General features: G+C 43.6%; 1 protein-coding gene across 5 annotated transcripts; it reads right to left on the reverse strand.

Moving 5' to 3' along the window:
* Positions 1-7,621: 7,621 nt before the first annotated feature.
* LOC123147363 (oxysterol-binding protein-related protein 2A) lies at positions 7,622-14,195 on the reverse strand. 5 transcript variants are annotated; one of them, XM_044566597.1, is made up of 10 exons: positions 13,749-14,195; positions 11,659-12,021; positions 11,311-11,389; positions 10,532-10,974; positions 9,952-10,107; positions 9,559-9,726; positions 9,331-9,471; positions 8,542-8,769; positions 8,333-8,446; positions 7,622-8,229 (listed from the first exon to the last, which is right to left on the reverse strand). In XM_044566597.1, the coding sequence occupies exons 1-10, from the start codon at positions 14,127-14,129 to the stop codon at positions 8,074-8,076; spliced, it is 2,229 nt and encodes a 742-aa protein (XP_044422532.1). In that variant the 5' UTR covers positions 14,130-14,195; the 3' UTR covers positions 7,622-8,073. The 5 variants fall into 5 exon arrangements, with proteins under 5 accessions (XP_044422532.1, XP_044422537.1, XP_044422533.1 ...); XM_044566602.1 differs by having other exon boundaries at positions 11,311-11,426; positions 13,749-14,087; XM_044566598.1 differs by lacking the exon at positions 13,749-14,195 and adding an exon at positions 12,407-12,590.
* Between the last annotated feature and the right edge of the window lie 4,619 nt (positions 14,196-18,814).

An 18,814-nucleotide genomic window follows, 5' to 3' on the forward strand; every position in this document is an offset into this window, starting at 1 on the left:
GGCAAGTACTGGGTTCTCCAGGTGCCCGGGCAAGTCCACTGGGTACTCTAGGGTGCCCCAACCAATCCACCCAGATGTGTATTAAAATAGCCACCTTAAGTTAAAACTTAGTTAACAATAACTCTCACATCTTTCATGAACGTCTACGAGCATAGCATAGCAGTATAAGCATAACGTAGAAGTAACTCCCAAGGGTTTGATATAAAGGACAATAAGTTCCTACCTCATCAACTACTTCCCAATACCCACATGTTATCAGTCCTACTCATGCAATGTTTGAGCGTTGAAACTAATGCATAAAAACTGGGTAATGAAAAGTATGATCAAAGTGTGAACTTGCCTTGTACTGTTGATGAAGATGATTCGCACTCATAACTCCTGATAGTTCTACTCGTCACACTCCGGTCAATCTATCGTGAGCAAGCAATTGCATACATAAGCACTCATGCCAAAAGATTCGAAGAGAAGATCTCAAAAAACTTTGAAAACAAGCAATTAACTCTTGTAACATAAAACAATTTCTAATAGTACAAAAATTAAGTGAATTTGGCCTTATCAGAAAGTTTAGGTCAAGAGCTTCGATTTGCAAAAATAATCAATTAAATCGGAGTTATGAAACTCAAGTTACGATCAAACGAAGTTCAAATACAAAGCTGTTTGAAATAAAATTTTAAACTTTCAAAAACATGTTCAAGTTGATTAACTAGATAGAGGGGATCGTAACGAAGAAGTGGGCGTTGGTTTCGTTGGATTTGGACAAACGAGTAAAAAGTTACGAGTGTTGCAAGATCGGGGACTAATCTGAAAAAAAAAAGATAATCATGAATAGGTCCGTGACGAGAGAAAAAGAAAAAAAATTAAACGGGCCGGCGGATCAGGCGTACCGGGCGGCGAACGACGGGGTGACAGGCGGCGCTGGGCGGCGACGAGGAGGGAAAAAGGCCGGGGGGTTATATAAAGGGGCAGGGGAGGCCTAACTTGGAGGAGGGTCCAAGGCAGCGAGGCGGGCTGGAAGCGGACTCTAGCCGGAGTCCGTCGCGGATTTTTTATTTTTTATTTTTTATAGAGTAAAATTATAAACACAAAAAATAATAAAACTTTTATATAGCGTATTATATATCAGAATTTTCACAAAAAGATTTCCTACAACATGAACATTTTTCTAACGTCAAATAAAATCCACGAAAATTCAAATAAATCAAACAGTGCTACAGCTCTAATAAAATCCAATAAAAATCATTTTAAAAATACCAAAAATAATTTCAAACCCATTTTCTCCAATTTTCTAATGTAGGGAATCATTTTACCCTAATTTCCATATATTTTATTTTTGGAGAAAAATTGTTTGAATAAAACGCAAATAACTCCAAAATGAAAATAATTCCATAGGGACTTTTAAATTGGATTCTTTTAAACTCCCAACTCATATTTCATATGTTTTGAACAGTTATTTTATCTTCTCTCATGAAAATCATTGAGTTGCTTAAAGTTTCTGAATTTGAAATATTTTCCAAATAGAATTCAAATATTTTCAAAAACCCTTTTTCATTTAATTATATGGAAGAAGTCATATCATCTTCTCTCTAGGGTTTTGTGATGAAATGGATTTGAATTCATGGAGATCATAAATGTAAAATGAAAGTTTGGGAAAGTCATTTTATTCCCTCTCATTTAACTTTTTAAAAGTTTCAAATTTCACTCACTTCAGTCAATCAATCACACAAAAATTAAACAAACAATCAAAACTATCTATTTAATATAACATTCTAAAATTTAGAATTTTGGGATGTTACATCCTCCCACTGACATCTTGGGCGCATCGGTTCGGAGGGTGATCCATGGGCCTACTAAGTTGACGCGTATACAAGGTTTTGTCAACTTAGTCAACAAAACGATTCTAGCATCAATGACCGTCGGATTTTAATCAAACGGACCTGCTGCTTCTTAATCGCTGCTATTCTTGCACCAGCCGCCCAAACCTGCGCCGGTGAGACCGCATGCTCCTACCTCCAGTGGCCGGCTATGCTACCGCGCAGGCCTCACCGCCCCACCCTACTCCCACAGCTGGCCAGGCCATCCTTCTACTGTCTACTCACCCACAGCCCGTGTTATTCTGCAGCGACGGCAGCCTCACACTGCAGTCGAACCAGTCAACCCTCATACCCCTCTTCGTGTGGGCATCCACTGTCGCGTCTTCCCCGGCTCCGCGTCATCCCCTTCCAGGCATTGTCATCGTCCATCGCCTTGGTGCTCTTGGCGCGGCGTGGTCAACGTGGTCAAGGAATGACTTCCATTGGAAGAGGACTTTACGTGTAGAGGCTAACAGCTGGGTCCACGGCCGCAGCAAGGAAGTGCCTCCTTATTACACATAAAATTATTATTCCTCCACCTGACAGCCGGGGCCCATCGGAAGGGACTCTGTATTTTGCAAAAAAATGTTTCCCCCCGGAAAGCTGGGACCTACTAGCTACATCTTCGCACGCAAGGAAGTGCGTCCATATTACGGGCAAATAAAAGATTCCCCCCTTACCGCTGGGACCCACCATCAATAACTTCGCATGCAAGGAAGTGCCTCCTTATCCTCCCTGACAGTCGGGACCCACCTGGTCAAAGCGTATGTAGTGTTGTCATTCTGGTCACGAACGTGTACATACATACTGGTCGATCGGTCTCTCTGTAATGATGAACCGTGGCCGAGCAAGCAGCGGCACGTGTAGTAGTAGAGCCCCCCGACGTAGCAGTTCAGGCAGTCCAGTCAAAACCGTGTACACATGCGTACACCCAGATGCCAAAAAATACGGCCACATACGTACATGCAGGCGGGGTCTCGAACGCCTACTCGTGCATTTGTACGACCAGGGCTCGTGTATATGGAGAGCCAACGAACAGCAGCAGCGGTGTTCTATTCATCGGAAGCCAACTGACTGGGTCGGAATAGAGAAACTGTGTCGTGTTCATGGGGAGGCAACGAAATGCTCATGTTCATCGAGAGGCAATGGAATACGTCGTGTTCATCAGAAGCCAACCGGCTTGGACGGAACAACCGAAACGAGGTCTGGTGTACCACAGAACGGAGGAATCGGGCCTTCTATTCGACCGCGTATGGTCGAAACAGGGTCCTATTCATCGGGAAGGGTCTAGCATACCGCAAAATGGAGGAAACGGACTTGTGTTCGAGTGCCTACGGTCGAAACAGGGTCCTGTTGATCGGGAGGGGTGTGGCGTACCACAAAATGGAGGAAACAGACTTGTGTTGGAGTGCCTATGGTCGAAACGAGGTCCTGTTCATCGGGAGGGGTGTGGCGTACCGCAAAACGGGACTCCACGGGCTACTGTTCATCCACCATCTACTGCCTCGCTCCAGCCTCCACCTGCTACTGTTTATCCATCGTCGACTTCCTCCAGCCTCCACCTGCTACTGTTTATCCGTCTTTGACTTCCTCCAGCCTCCACCAGCTACTGTTCATCACGGGGGCCTGTTCATCCAGCCTCCACCAGCTACTGTTCATCCACGGGGGCCTGTTCATCCAGCCTCCACCAGCTACTGTTCATCCACGGGGGCCTGTTCATCCAGCCTCCACCAGCTACTGTTCATCCATGGGGGCATGTTCATCCAGCCTCCACGGGCTACTGTTCAACCAGCCCTCCACGGGGTCCTGTTCATCAACCCTCCACCGGCTACTGTTCATGGAGCCTCCACGGGGTCCTGTTCATCCACCCTCCACCGGCCTCCTCGATCGGGGTCCTGTTCATCCAGCGGCAACGACCTACTACTACCACGGGGTCCTGTTCATCCAACCCTCACCGTGAACTGTTCATCCAACCCCAACCACGTACGTCTCGACTCGTTCAACCAACCCTCACGATCACTGTTCATCAAGAGGCAGCAGGTTCGATCGGCTTCAGTTAGTAGCAGTAGCGACGGGATCCCTCGATCGGGTTCAGTTAACAACCAAGGGATCGATCGATCGCTCGAGTTCAGTAACGTAGCTAGTGCAATCGCTCGGGTTCAGTAAGCGAACGCCTCACTCGGGTTCAGTTAGAGCTCAACGCCTCGCACACACGCGTGTTCGTGTACGAGAGAAACGTGCAATCCCTTCGTGCATCGCTTGGCCCCGACCACCCACCGTAACCGGGAACTCCCCAAAATTTCCTCGCCCTCGCTTCTACCATGATTTTTTCCGTCATGGACGGCCCAAAGAATGTCATGCAGGTGCGTCTCCGGCCCGCCCAGGATGAAAAGCTCATTTTCCGTCATGATTTTTTGTCATAGAAGTAGGAGCCCACCACATCTATGATGGTACCGGGTTTTGTCACAATTATCATCGTAGAAGTATCATAAGCATGACAGAAAAAAATTCGTTCGGCCCAAAATGTCACGGATGTGTCTTTTTTTTAGTGAACACGCACACCCAAAAACCTTGCGAAATGTATAATCAGGAACTTCATTTAGCAAGAGTTCAAGTGGTGTTTTCATCTGACGGAGTCGTGTAGGAAGCATGTAAATGAGGAAACAGGCGGTGGAGAAAGCATCACTCTAAAACCGGAAAGGGACGAAGGCACGAGCAAGCAAGGCGAGGCCAGTCTCAACTATATGGCGATGCTTGCGCTCAGCTACACCATTTTAGTGATGTGTATGAGGACAAGACACACGATGCATAATTCCAAGCTTATTAAAGAATGCATTGAGGTTATGGTACTCACCCCCCCCCCCCCAATCGAATTGCACATGAATGATTTTGTGACTGAGCAGATGCTCAACATGTGCTTGGAATTGCAAGAAAAATTAAACACATCAGACTTGCGCTTGAGAAGATAAAGCCAAGTGAACCAACTATAAGCATCAATAAAACTGACATAGTAATTATGACCACTAACAGAGGTTTGGGCATGGCCCCATACATCCGAAAACACAAGTTCAAGCGGTTTATTGACTACACGACTCGACTCAGAAAAAGGAAGCTGATGACTCTTTCCTTGTTGACAGGCATCACATACTGCATCAACATGTTTATTGGACACAACTGGGAGCTCATGACGATGAAGTACATGGCGAACAATGGGAGTGGCAGGATGACCAAGGCGCGCATGCCAATGTGATGAAAACACACGAACACCACTGAAAGCACAAGGAGCTGGTGGCACACCAAGTGCATAAAGACCATTAGTGCGTAGTCGACCTCTAAGAAGTACGTCCCTCATGTCCCGGTCCTTGACAAAAAAATGAAAAGGATGAAATTCAGCAGAACGTTATTGTCAAGAGTAAGTTTAGAAACTGATAGCAAACTACGTGAAACAGAGGGAACTCGAAGGACATTAAGTAGACACAATTGTCTAGATCGATGAGTGAGAAGTGAAGCCTGGCCAATATGTGAGATGTGCATACCTTCCCCATTAGCGGTGCGAACTTGATCATGTCCGCGATACGGCTCATGTGTAGAGAGCTTGCCCATCTCACTCGTCAGGTGATTGGTAGCTCTCGTATCCATGTACCATGATGCATCAACAGGATAGGAAGGAGTGTGCCCCTGCTCATGACTCGCCAGGGCAGCCTATTCCCAATCCCCAAAAAATCCTGCTTGAAGCAACGATGACAACGGGAAGCAAGGTGGCCATCAAGCCCACATAGCCGGCAGGGGACCTGAGCACCACATGAGGGGCAGCAGGCACGGACTCGGCCGCCCGCGGAGGTGGTGGAGTTCCGCGAGTTGGGCGCGGCCGACGGAGGTTTGCCACCAGTTGGTGGCTTGTAGGGCTTGCCCTTGCCACGCATTGCAGCGTTGGCAGAAGGGAAACTCGATGTAGAGCAGCGAGCCTGAATGCATTGTTCCGTGGCAAAGAGACGCGCGTACAACTCACACGGCTGGATGAGAGTGTCACGACCATTGATATTCTCCACCAAATTATCATAGTCGTCACCCAGTCCATTGAGCACATAAGAGGTGAACTCCTCTGGACTAAGAGCCTAGCAGATGGAGGCAAGTGTGTCAGCCATACCTGTCACCTTATTGAAGTAGTCGATGACGGTGAGCACGCGCCTGGGACTGCGAAGCAAAACTAGTATGAAGAGCTGTCCACGCGTCCCGAGACGTAGCGGCGAAGATGACCAGCAACAAGACTCCCTCCATGAGAGAGGACTGAATAGCAGAGAGAATGGCTTGATCTTGGGCCACCCAAGCATGATGCGCCGGATGATACGACGAAGGGCACGGTAGTGTACCATCAACATAGCCCTCCAAATATCGACCGCGAAGAAGCGGCAGTACTTGAGCACGCTCAGGATCAGGTGCGCAAAGTAAAACGACGTAGTAGGCACAACAGGGTCCGAAGATGGCGGTGGCACATAAACACTCGGGTGCACGGAAGAAGCCACCAACTCCGTCGATGGACCACCGTAGGACGTCGGGGTCGTCGGGTAGGTGTACGCCAATGGGCAGAGGGGTCGTAGGGCGCTGTCAGCCACAGGTTGGCCGTGGCAGCGCGGGGTTCGGCGGTGGCGCTGAAGCGGCGTAGGGGGGCGACGCTAGTGGATGGCGGCGGCTGCTGGACACCGTATGAGGTGGCGCCCGGGGCCGGCGGCTGCTGCTGGACGCCAGGGGAGGTGGCGCCGTGGGCCGATGGCGGCATACGGCCACCGGGGTTGGCCGCGGATGGAGCACCGTTGGGCACGGGAGGCCCATAGGCGGAGCCCAGCTAGGAGGCGGGGACGGGATGATGGCGTCGTAGCATTGCGGCGAGGCGGCGGCATCACCGAATCCTGGAGGAGGCAGCGGTGACCGTGGAGGCGGCGGCCTGGAGGCACCAGCCATGGAGACCAGCGGGCGAGACAGAACAAACGACGGCGGCGGCTAGGGCAAAGGTGATTGGGACGAGGGCGGAAGACATTGATCATAAACCTAAACCGATACCACGTAAAACTTAGGGTTGTGGGAAACTGAACGACACCCTGTTATTATTATTATTTTGCGGGGAACGGCACCCTAATACGGGTGTGGCTCTTTATATATATAGGGATACACAATGTGTATAAATACAATATACATTTACATACAGAAGCTCTATGTAAATATACAGTCTAACACCCTTCGATAAAAAAAAGGTGTCGTGGCTTTAGTTCAGCTTTAGCTCAAATTTGAACTAAAGCCACGACACTCTTTTTGGAACGGACGGAGTAATATATTAGCTAAAACATTATTCCTTTAGTTTAGAAGAATTTCATAGGAATTTTAAAGGATAAGATTCTTATAAAAAATTTTCCTTTAGAGCCCTTTGGTTCATAGGAATAGATTCCTATTCTTACATAGGATTGGTTCCTATCCTTCACATTTCGTAAGAAAATAAAAAAGAGTCTAGACTCAATGAAAAAAATCCTTTGGTGTCAATCAAATGACATCTTGTTTCCTATTCCTACTCATAGGATTTGAGATACATGTCATTTCATTTCCTACAAGATTCCTATTCCTATGATAATCCTATCCTATGAACCAAAAGAGGCCACGTATATTACTACAAAGGAAAATGGTTCTGTGCTCCTAATAGTTAATTTACCTAACTAGTACTACTATTTTCTTTTGTTCGAGCATACAGTATAATAGTATATGAACAAAGTATGTAACAAACATTTCAGCAAAGCAACGAATGGGATTTTCTTTGCCGAGCTTATGCCATTATCTGTCCACTCTATGGTAATTTTTTGTAAACTCATCCTCTATTTTCTTTCTACAAATGACTACGATCTACGAAACATCCAGATAAGAGTTGCTTCACCAGCCAATCCCACAAGGAAAAGACTACTGAACAACAAGCATACAACACAAACGAACGAAAGAATGGCTGAATTATTATTTAGGTACTAATAAAGGGCCGGAGACCATCGCCATCCATATCTATCTACCATTCAAGACGGCAAGGCATTCTTCTTCAATGCCTCTATATCCACTGGCCACTGCATTGCATTCCTCTCTCCTCTTCTTCCTCAACCCGATGATGCCTTGGGGCGCAATGCTGCTCCGACGTCGATCGTCGCATTGCAGTTGGGGTGGATGAACCAAGTGTTGCTGCAATGCCTATCGTTCACGTTTCTGAGAACTCCCCGAATATATTGAGGCATCCGTCCCAGCGTCCTTCGTCCCTTGCTTCCCAGTACCCACCTTTGTAATGATATGCCCCGTCCTCTGCGTCCTGCTCGAACCATCGAGGCTTCCAACCATTGTCTTGAAGTTTAGTCGACTGTGACGAAAATAGATATAGTGAAACTGCGTGGCAAGTGATTTATACTAGCTAGTACCAACTTTCTCAGACAGACAGCAAGCGAGGGAGGAAGAGATCATACCATTCTTTGCCGCCGTTCCAACCTCAACTTCTCTGTATTTGCCTTCTCATACTCACCGTTCTCTAAATGCCGCTGGTCTGGTCTTAGCCGTGAATCAGTAGGGGGGAGTTTCTCCTTTACCATGGTCAAAAAATTACGTTATTTAGGTCTTCACAGAATATTATGGATTATGGAGTATTTACGCACATAGATTACAACCACGCCAATACCTGAAGCTCTGGGGTCAGCTCATTCAATGTGATCGCAAAAGAAGATAGATTGTAACGAGTTGGGTTGGGAGAAGGCTTGTTCTTTTCCCAAAGTAGGGAGGCACCTTGCAATTGATCGGCGCTCTTGACCTTGGAAGTATCTAAATTTGTATAGTACATACTTTCGTCCCATTTTCCTATTAAAAATGAAGCCTTCTTTCCATCATTGTCCTCCACGAAGCCTTGTACCTTAGGAAATTAAGGTGTATGCAAGGAATGAACAGGGATCCACCAGAAACAGTTACACATTCACAAATTCAAATGGGGGAAAACTGTTTACAATAGCATTCAGGCTAAACAGCATGGCTGTAATGTGTAATACCCCTACTTTAATATGTAAGCACCCCATTACAAGCTGTCGGATCATCATGAGAATGAAATAGTTTCATCGTATCTACACACATTTGGTCAATTAATAATTCTAGCAAAATTGATTCTAGAGTTCAGGGCAGGGGTCTGTAACCTTGCATTGAAAGTTTGGACGGGATATTTACACGACCTATTCCTTAAATAAAGTGATACAGGAACGTGCTTTGCTCATTAAATCCATGAAAACTACGCATTAACTATCCATATGTCTGCATCGTAGTCCAAGTAAATATGCTACACTAGGCCACGTACGGTATGACTAACACAGATTGGTCAGAAACTCAGGAGGTACTGTGCTCAGAGGAATACAAGGTGCTAATCACATCTCTCACGATAAAATATGAGATGACCTGTAAAAAAAGGAGGCAAAGAAAAACATACTAGGTGAGGATTGCGGTCAAGCAGCGATGGCTCTTTGAACTTGAGTTTACATGAATACTGCCGATTCCCCTTTATGTGCATAATTCCATGATGGTTGCAGTACAGCTTCCCAAGAATGAGGTTATTAATAGTTGTTGTCACCTGAAAACGCATCAGCATGTGACAGGCAGAATTCAGTTTTGAATATAGTTCCAATCCGTGAGTGTCCCGTCTTATCATGCCACCCACCTTACTCCACTTGAAGATTTCACCGTCATCAAATTCCACTGTCAAAACGCCAACAGGATCAACTTGAATTGACTGCCCCCAGAACTTGGATTTTACATTGCTGTCGCCCCAGAATTTCCAGCCCTTGCCTTCAGAGTGGCAGGCAATCAGCATTGGATGATGACTAACCTATCCATGCAAATGATGAACAGCAACATGCTGCAATTAAAAGCCTCGCAAGCACAGTTTCAGACTATTAAGATACCAATGTTCAGTTCCCAAATTAACAAAAGAGGCTATTAAACAGAAGAAATTGCATGATTTTGGACACAAATATACTCCAACAGCTTTTGACTAAACAGACTAAGTAAAACAGAGTTTTTTGCATAAGTAGAAGAAAGAATACTAACTGACCTTCTCGGCAAAAAAGCGGATCCTTCTATCAGGAAAATCAGCTTCATAAGTCTCTCCTAACAATGGATTGAATGGTTTGCAAGGTCTCGCGACAGATGAAGCATAGCCAGAGATCGCAAAAGCAGCTACTTTCAGGATTCTCATGAGGCTATTCCCCTAAATCAAATGCAATAGATACATGAGTAAAATTTGTAATAACACTTCACAACCTCAGCACATGGAAATTTCAAATCAGAAGAAAACTACTCCCTCTGTAAACTAATATAAGAGTGTTTAGATCACTACTTTAGTGATCTAAACGCTCTTATATTAGTTTACGGAGGGAGTACCAGATAAAAAATACAATATGTACAAAGACAAATATCCACTGATCTGTGTTACTAGATAAACTGCCCCATTCGTAATAAATTTGTGGCAGAACTCAATCAACGTTAACACTATTCCGTAATCAATGTTAACTCCCATGTGGCCACAAACAAGAAAAGCAACTGGTGACTACTGTTACTGCTCCGAAAACACTCATCATAAAACAGTTGAATATCCTAGAAATTCAAGACCATAAACGTATAAGTGATCTTACCACTTTTCCATATTCATAGGCTTGATCCAGAAGGTAGGAATATTCGAAATCTTCAAAGCACTTTTGGAGGGATGAAAGTGGCTCGTTGAAGTAAACTGGAAGGCATACTCGTGTCAAATCCTTGCCAACACTATCTTTAATAATGGACCAAAGGCTGATTCCTTTCTCTTTCTCAGTAGGTTCTGGTAGTTTACTCCGTCGTTTGATTTCAGGTAGCATGTTGTTAGAATCTTGAATTTGGATATCCACAACTTCTTGGCCACCTGGATTATCTATGTTAGTAGCACTGTGTACACCACAATCTGTGGAATCTGACATTGTTGAAGATCTGCTGTTTGATTCTATGAAGTAGTCTGCAGCATCAAAGAATGTAGAGTCCTCTTCACAAGTCAATTCACCACCATCTTGCTTCTCAAATTCATCAGATTCTGTTGTGCTATATTCTGGGCAAAAAACAAATCACTGGATCATTAGAAAAGCTAATGCAAGAGCATGGGATAACTCAGGCATGCTGATTATAGGCGATAGTGTAGTAAACTTGCAACAGCTTCCGGAAAAATAAAACTTGCAGCAGTTTCCATTAAAAATAACTTGCAACAGTTTCTTTACTTTCTTTAGGAAATAAGGCAGCACATCCAAATAATTCAGACAACTAAATGAGAAAGGTTAAAAAAGCATCCAACAGAGACAGTTGAAAGAAGGACGCAAGCACCACATAAGTAGATGCATGCAGCTAACACAGTGCAGTAATTTGATTAGTATGTGTTAAGAAATCATACCACTGAAATTTCCATGCCGGGAACTAGAAAATTCATTTTTTGTCAACGCCCCCTGTATTATATTTCCATCTTTACCTTCCTGCACAAATAGGTGTGTAATACACTATGTAAAATTCCTGCAGGAAAAAAGAGCAGAGTAACCTTTCAAGGAGAGTAACCTTTGCAAAGTTAAGTAAAAGGTTCCATATGAGATTTACTGATAAGCAAAAACATATGACCAATAAGCATATGATGTAGCTCCACTATTTAGGTTCAGGCATTAGCAGTTCCTGCTACCTATCAATTCCATATAAGCATTTTCTCTTAGAATTGCATGGCCTCAAAAGAAACACACGCAGCCATTCTTACCTCGAAATGGTGTCTGCTAGATCCGAACAAGCTTAGATGATCGTCATAGCGTAGCTTCAGTTGCTTTCTGTAGCTTGAAAACTCCGAAAGCATAATCTGTTCGCAGTCCTGTATAAGACTCTCGTTTAAACCATCCTGGTGCATCCGATTTCGAAGCCTTGCAGTGGAAACTGAAACATCACTCTGCACAAAAGTTATACTTCCACTGAGTGACCTGAGCGAATAAACACTCCTCGCCAAGATCAAGGCCTCGATCCAAGCGACACGGTCATCTTTCGAATCTGTCTTCAAATGAAGTGTCTTTGTGGGAGAAAATATGTAGAATCTCCTGTCGTCGGACTTGCTCTCACGAAATGCGGACACCTAGAGACATGAGAACAAATTAGCACCACCATGTTACTCACAGGGAAACGTTGCACATGGAAATGAAGAGAACCTCCTGATACGAGACGCTACTTGTCAAGGCCAAAGATGGAGCATATACAAAGGCTGGAATCTATCGAACTAATAGATGAGGGCTTCGATGTTTATTCCGTTAACAACCAAGAGGCAGACAAAGTAGAGGACAAAAAGCAGACACAAGAAAAATGACTTGGTATTCCAAGAGAAATCATGTGATTCGGTTCCCTCCCTCTACCTTCAGCTTCAATTAAAGGGTAAAGGAAGGCAAGCAAAGGAGCATCTAACAGTCAACAAGAAAATATTTGGGGATGAGAGGGGGTGAGGGGGATCGAGAAAATAGGAGAACCTAGCAAACGACCTATGCAGCCCTTGAAGGTCCACGAGGTCCCCCTAATTCAATCCAAGTTGCACACAGGTCCCCCGTTTTAGTCCCTCTACCTCTCTATGTGACCACTTAATTTCAACTGTACATCCTTGAATTCCTGGGACCCATGTCCAATTGTATTGAAAAGACCCGGTGCTAGCCAGTACTTCTACTACTGCGGGTGCAGCGGCAGCAGCAGCAGCTAGTAAAAGGGGCTCGTGGAAAAGCAACCTCAGGACCAGTACAAGCCAATAATGCAAAATTCAAAATTGCAACAAGAAATTCCCTGAGCATATACTCCCACCTCTTCCCTCAGATTGTTCGACTTGATGATACTATTAAAGATTAACCATGTCACTATTGGACCACTTCTGCCGTGAAAGTAATAAGACAGGGACTAGCGGCTAAAGATCATTGTCTTTGCAGCGGTAGCAACTAGCAAATGACATCATTATCAGAAGCTGCAACACACAAACCTTAGAAATTTGACCAAATCTGTGGAAAGTACAAGGGCTCCATGTCCATAGATGTGCCTGTGGCTGCGTGATAGAGAAAGCTAGCTATGGTCTCTTTTTTTGGGGAGATTACACTTGAGGGGGAGAAAAATAGCAAGGCCTTTTTGTTCACTTGTGGTTAAGCTAGATAGGGCTAAATTTGGACAAGAATTTGCGGGTGGCACTGGACCACGGAAATGGTGACTGGTTAATATAAAATCCAACCTGTTGATAATGAGCAATTGGTATAAAACTTAAAATGTCCATCCAAATCACGAACAAACCACAGATCGGTTAGAAACCTGCGTCGAAACACAAAGACTTTTCAAGCATTTTGATTGATTCCCTGATCACCTCTATTAAGCACCGACGAGAAAAAACATCGGAAATTTCAAAGAGACAGGACATGAGATGAATAGTTTGGTACGACGATGCACCGCCGGCAAAATGACAAGGCATATCACGTCACTTCGATCCAGCGCAATGACGCGCTCTCCCACCAACCATTTCATCATAAACAAGGCGAAAGCGCGTTCACCGATGCAAGAACTGGGAAGGGATTAACTAATAAACCTCGGGGAATCTGAGCATTTGATCCAGGGGCGCAATGCAATGCGCCAAACGAATCACTGGATCGAGGGATCAGCGCAAGAAAGTTCAGAAGAAGAAAAAATCGCATGGAGTAAGAGACGGGGTTGAAACGATCGATCAGAAATGTGGAGGAAATCTGAAGAGGAAATGGAAACAGAATCTGCCCCCAGCCCCACCACGAGGCGGGTGCACACGGACGCCACAAGGCGACGAGGAGAGGAGAGAAGGCAACCACCGACCTTGAGGCAGACGACTCCGACGGGCTTCTCCGGGCGGCGCCCCCCGTCGATCCTCGCGGACGCGCCGCCGATCAGCCTGACCTCCCCGTCGTCAGCGATCCGTCCGGCCGCCTCCCCGCCCCCCGCGTCGGCCCGAATCTTGGAGTAGGAGAGCACCCCGTCGCGGAGCGAGAACCAGCGCTCCCGCCACCCGCGGCCGTAGTTGGTCCACTTGTGCAGCACGCCGGCCACCGCTACCGACCCCGGCACCTGCGTAGCGGTGGCCGCGGCGGGCTCCGGTGCCGGCGTGGGCGACGCTTCGGGATGTTGCGGTGCGGAGGAGAGGCAGCAGAGCGCGTGGTGGTGGTGGTGGTGGTGGTGGTGGCTGCTGCTGTGCGTCATCGTCGTCGGCTCGACGACGGCGAGGGGAGAGAGGGGGGGACGGGACGCGACGCGACGCTTAATTTAGGAGCGGTTGGATGCTATTTATGTGTGGGTCACTCTGTCTCGGTGGGTGCTGTGCTCTCCTTTTTCCTCTTGCTCTTTCTTAATTACTTATTGAAATACTTAATATAAGATCGTTTAAATAACTAATATAATAATAGAAACGATCTTATATTTTTTTTCTTTGTAAAAGGGAAAAGGAGTACTTATTACTCCCTCTGTAAACTAATATAAAAATATTTATAGAATACTAATGTAGTGATTTAAACGTTTTTATATTAGTTTACTGAAAGAGTACTAATTTATCTTTTTTTACTATAACTATATTCTATATCCCCTGAAAGGTCTCTTTGATACAAAGAATCCTTCCTAAGTTGTTTGTCGTTTGATTCATAGGATTCAAACTATAGAAAAAAATTAATGGAATCATTTGTACTACATTCCATGAAAAACCTAACATGGGCTCCAATCTCTTAAAAAAAACCTTTCTTTCATGTGATACAATCAAACAAACAAAAATTCCATGGGATTCATTCTTGTATATTTTTTACTCATGTGTTTTTTTACAATTTAGTGACTCAAAAAGGCATCTACACTGAATAATTACATGGATTATGCCCCTCCCCCCCCCTTCTATGAGGTGACTAATTAAGTAAAACATGTCACCCTGCAGCGTTGTACAAAACACTCTTGAGCTAAGGAATGCATCTTCATGTTTGTAGTTCTATATTAATCTAAAAAAAAGAAAAAATTTCCATAAGGCATGGCCATGTCATGCTTCTTCTCTTTTCTTCTCTTGCCACATGGGATTTTTGAGGACACACGGAGAGCAAGAGGATATAGTTTGTTCCATATAAAAAGAGCTCACTGGGATTAAGAGAAGCAAGATGTGGCAATAGACCAGTAGTAATATATACATGAACAAGCAAATTTGCGAAAACAAAAATAGTACCGCCAAGTCACAACTATGACAAAAGTACTTTCTTCACCTCTCGCTTCCCATTGTTGGAAGTAATAAGACTTTTTAAGCTTCTTCAACTCACTTCTTGTTAAAAATCCGGCGAAATGAATTATCCAATGTCTCACTGCCCTAAGCAGGAAGTATTGCTTAGTTAAGCCTACATAGGATTACATTCTTATATGAAAGAATAACATCTGATAAGTTGGTTGTCATATGTAAACTAACTAAAAGGGCCAGGAACTGATTTAAGGTGCGTTTCTTCTTGAAAAGTCATGGGATCAAACCTGCTTACTATTATGAATTTTCAAAATGAGACACACATGAGAGAGAGAGAGAGAGAGAGAGAGAGAGAGAGAGAGAGTAGGGTGGGAAGCAAGAAGGACATAGATCCTGCTTATTGCACTAGATGCAAGGGGGCATGCACAGGATGTCATAGGGATCAGAAGTGCTTCACGTGCCATGACTAGATTTAGCGGGTCTCCATGCACACTTGCTTCAGTTGGGTTTATAAAGCGGACACGATTTTTAGGTCTTCAATTTGACCAGGGAAATATGTATAATGTTTTGTAAAAAACATATCTATTTTAGTTTCATCGTCAAATAAAGTTTCTAACATATAATTTTTGTGTCATATTATACATGTTTTATTAGTGAAATCAAAGACCTAAAGACCTATGCCCGACTTGTAAACCCAAGTAAAGGAAGTAGTTAAAATGTACCGTTAGGATTATAACACATATTTAGGTAGTCAAATCGATGACCTAGAACTACTCGCACGCCCTATACACCCAAACGAATGAAGTACAGTGGTAACCATGGTGATGAGTGTACCATGCGAGCCCCGGCAAACTCAAGAGCTTCCACGGTGAATACTAATAAGTTGTTTAAAAATGATAGTACTTAAACATGTCTAATACGTCAATAAAAACACAAATCTTCCTAGTAATTATAGAAATATGCATAAACGGAAATCAAATGTTCATGTTCACTCAAAGTCCGAGCAAACTCGAGAGCTCCCCATCTCAAACCCTTTCGCAATGAACACTAAAATTGTAAGGCGCCATTGTCTAATAGTTCTACCAAATACATAAATGTCGGGCAAATGTCCATGTTCTACATATTAACATTTTGGGGGGAAGCAATCGCAACAGGAGAAGTTTTTCTTTTTTACTTTGGCATCCAATCTTTGCACGTGAAGACTAACCAATACCTTTTGTACTCGACCTTGAAATGCATAAATTTTCTAATATGCAAATTGAAATGAAAGGAGAAGAACTATTGTGAAACATCATCATTTTATATAGAGTACCATGACTGTCGAAGCAACAAAACGTACCAATCACTTTCCAAATGGTGGTTTGCTTAGAAAAAAAAATCTTTTCACAAATTTTAATTTGGTCAATGGGTAGCACGTGTGCATGTCTGTGTATGCCTTGCTTTGCCGGCATGGGTGACCAACCAGCTAACCAGTCATTGACAGGATGGAACGAAGAGCGTGTCGGTGTAAATTTTTGAATCCTAAAAGCATGGTTAATACTATAGCTAGTTATTTGCTATATGTTTTTGTCATATCATATATAGTCAATCTTATAGCGAACATATATAGTCGTTAACTGCAAATAGATATCATTTTATTAATATATGGTGCACCTCAAAATCTCATAAAGTCTACAGCCGCTTATTAATTTACGATCCACTTCTCTTCTCTCTCTTACAGCTCAACAAAAATATACTACTCCCTCCTATCTATATCAATTGTCGTTGATTTAGTATCGTACTAAATCAGCTACAATTATGATGGGTTGAAGGGAGTATTTAAATCCTTATAACCCGCTTATATCACCTTAAGGCAAGATAATGCGGTGACGTAGGCGGGCTGCAAGACTTAAAATAGTATATTTGTGTTGAGTTTTTTTTGCGGGGATATTTGTGTTGAGTTGGAAGAGAGAGGAGAGGAGAGAGAGGAAGCGGGCTACTAACTAACAGCCAGCTGTAGCACGTGATCATAGACACTTTGTGAGAGAAGAAGGTGGGTCATGTATCAATAAAGTAGTAGTTATTTACATCTAACTATTATACTTGTCGGTATAAGCTTGACTATAGATAACATGTCAACATCATATAGCCAGCTGATCGAAGGGTGCATTTAAATCTTTATAGTCCATTTATATCACCTTATTATACTTGCTCTAGTAAATTAAGGAATAGTACGCAGTCAGGTAGCTTTACATGGTTGTATCTTCAACACTGAAGCATCAAAGCCATATGATGAACGCTATTTGTAATAAGGCCAAGGAGGCGGAGGACGAACATGAAAGGATTTATTTGTCAAATAATTCCAGCCAAGACTGAAATGCGAGTTTCATATAATGTTCAGCTCATGATGCTACTCCCTCCTTCCATCTATATAGGGCCTAATGCGTTTTTCGAGACTAACTTTGACCAAATGTTAGAGCAATGATATATGACATGCAACTTACACAAAACACATCATCAAATTCATATGTGAAATGAGATTTCAATGATATAATTTTCACATTATGCATGTCATGTACTGTTAATCTTGTCAATAGTCAAAGGCGGTCTTGAAAAACGCATTATGCCCTATATAGATGGAAGGAGGGAGTACATATCATTCTATAATCCCGTTAGTCAAACACTATTTTAAAGTTTGACAAAATCAGTATAAGAATGTATCAAGATGTACAATATCGGATAGATAACATAAATAACATTGTGAAATGCTCCTAAAATACCTTTTTACGTAGAGTAAAAAACTCACACAGAGAGAGAGAGAGGAGGTGATGTGATGCTTAGGTGGTGTTTGGTTCTCTAGTCCTAGTCCCTTCCTAGAAGTTATTAAATGACCATGTTGCCTCTAGTATATAGAAAAATAATAATCAAACAACATCATAGGGTGGCGGGCCAATGGGTACATAAAGGGGCATTGTTAAAAAAGTTCCAAAAAGTCCCAAAAAGTCCCAAAAAGACTCTTCTTAAGAGTCTTCTTCATTTAGTCTCAAATGTCTAATTTAGTCCCTAAAAAGTCCCTTCCGTTTGATAAAAAAATCTCTAAGAGAGACTTTTTCTAGTCCCTACACAAAAAGTCCCTCAAAACAAACACCCCTTAGTTTTAAGTTTTAATAGCTGCTCTGAGATCTGGTCACTGTATGAGATGAGTTAATTAATTAGAGGACGGTAGGGAGATTAATTAAGTATACTAGTAGCATGGATCCGGTGAAGCCGGAATTAAGTAGGCTTGGCCCACGTGTCATGAACAGCACACTCTCCAACTCAAAAAAAAATAAAAATTTGCACAGCATACTGGATCCTCCTAGTATGGAGTTGTTGATCGAGTTGAGAGATACCCGTTTGTTTCCAGTTCACGTAATCTACATCTAGACTAGGAGACCCTAGCCTAGACGGAACTTTCCACAGTTCATGGTAATTTCAGTGCTAGTTTTACCTTTTTGAGTTGGTCAGTCGTATGTATACCGATGAGGAGTACGCATGCGTTGGAAGCAAGGATTATGTATGTGGATATGATGTTCCCTCCGCCCGCGTGCAGGAACATGTTCCCTGCTACTGTATCACTATGTACATCACTCGATTACTAGTACTGGAGACTCGAAACTCACGCTTTTCCGGTGAGCATACATAAATACTGGACTGTCCATAAATA

The sequence above is a fragment of the Triticum aestivum genome, chromosome 7A, assembly GCF_018294505.1.
Source record: "Triticum aestivum cultivar Chinese Spring chromosome 7A, IWGSC CS RefSeq v2.1, whole genome shotgun sequence".
NCBI classification, from domain to species: Eukaryota; Viridiplantae; Streptophyta; class Magnoliopsida; order Poales; family Poaceae; genus Triticum; species Triticum aestivum.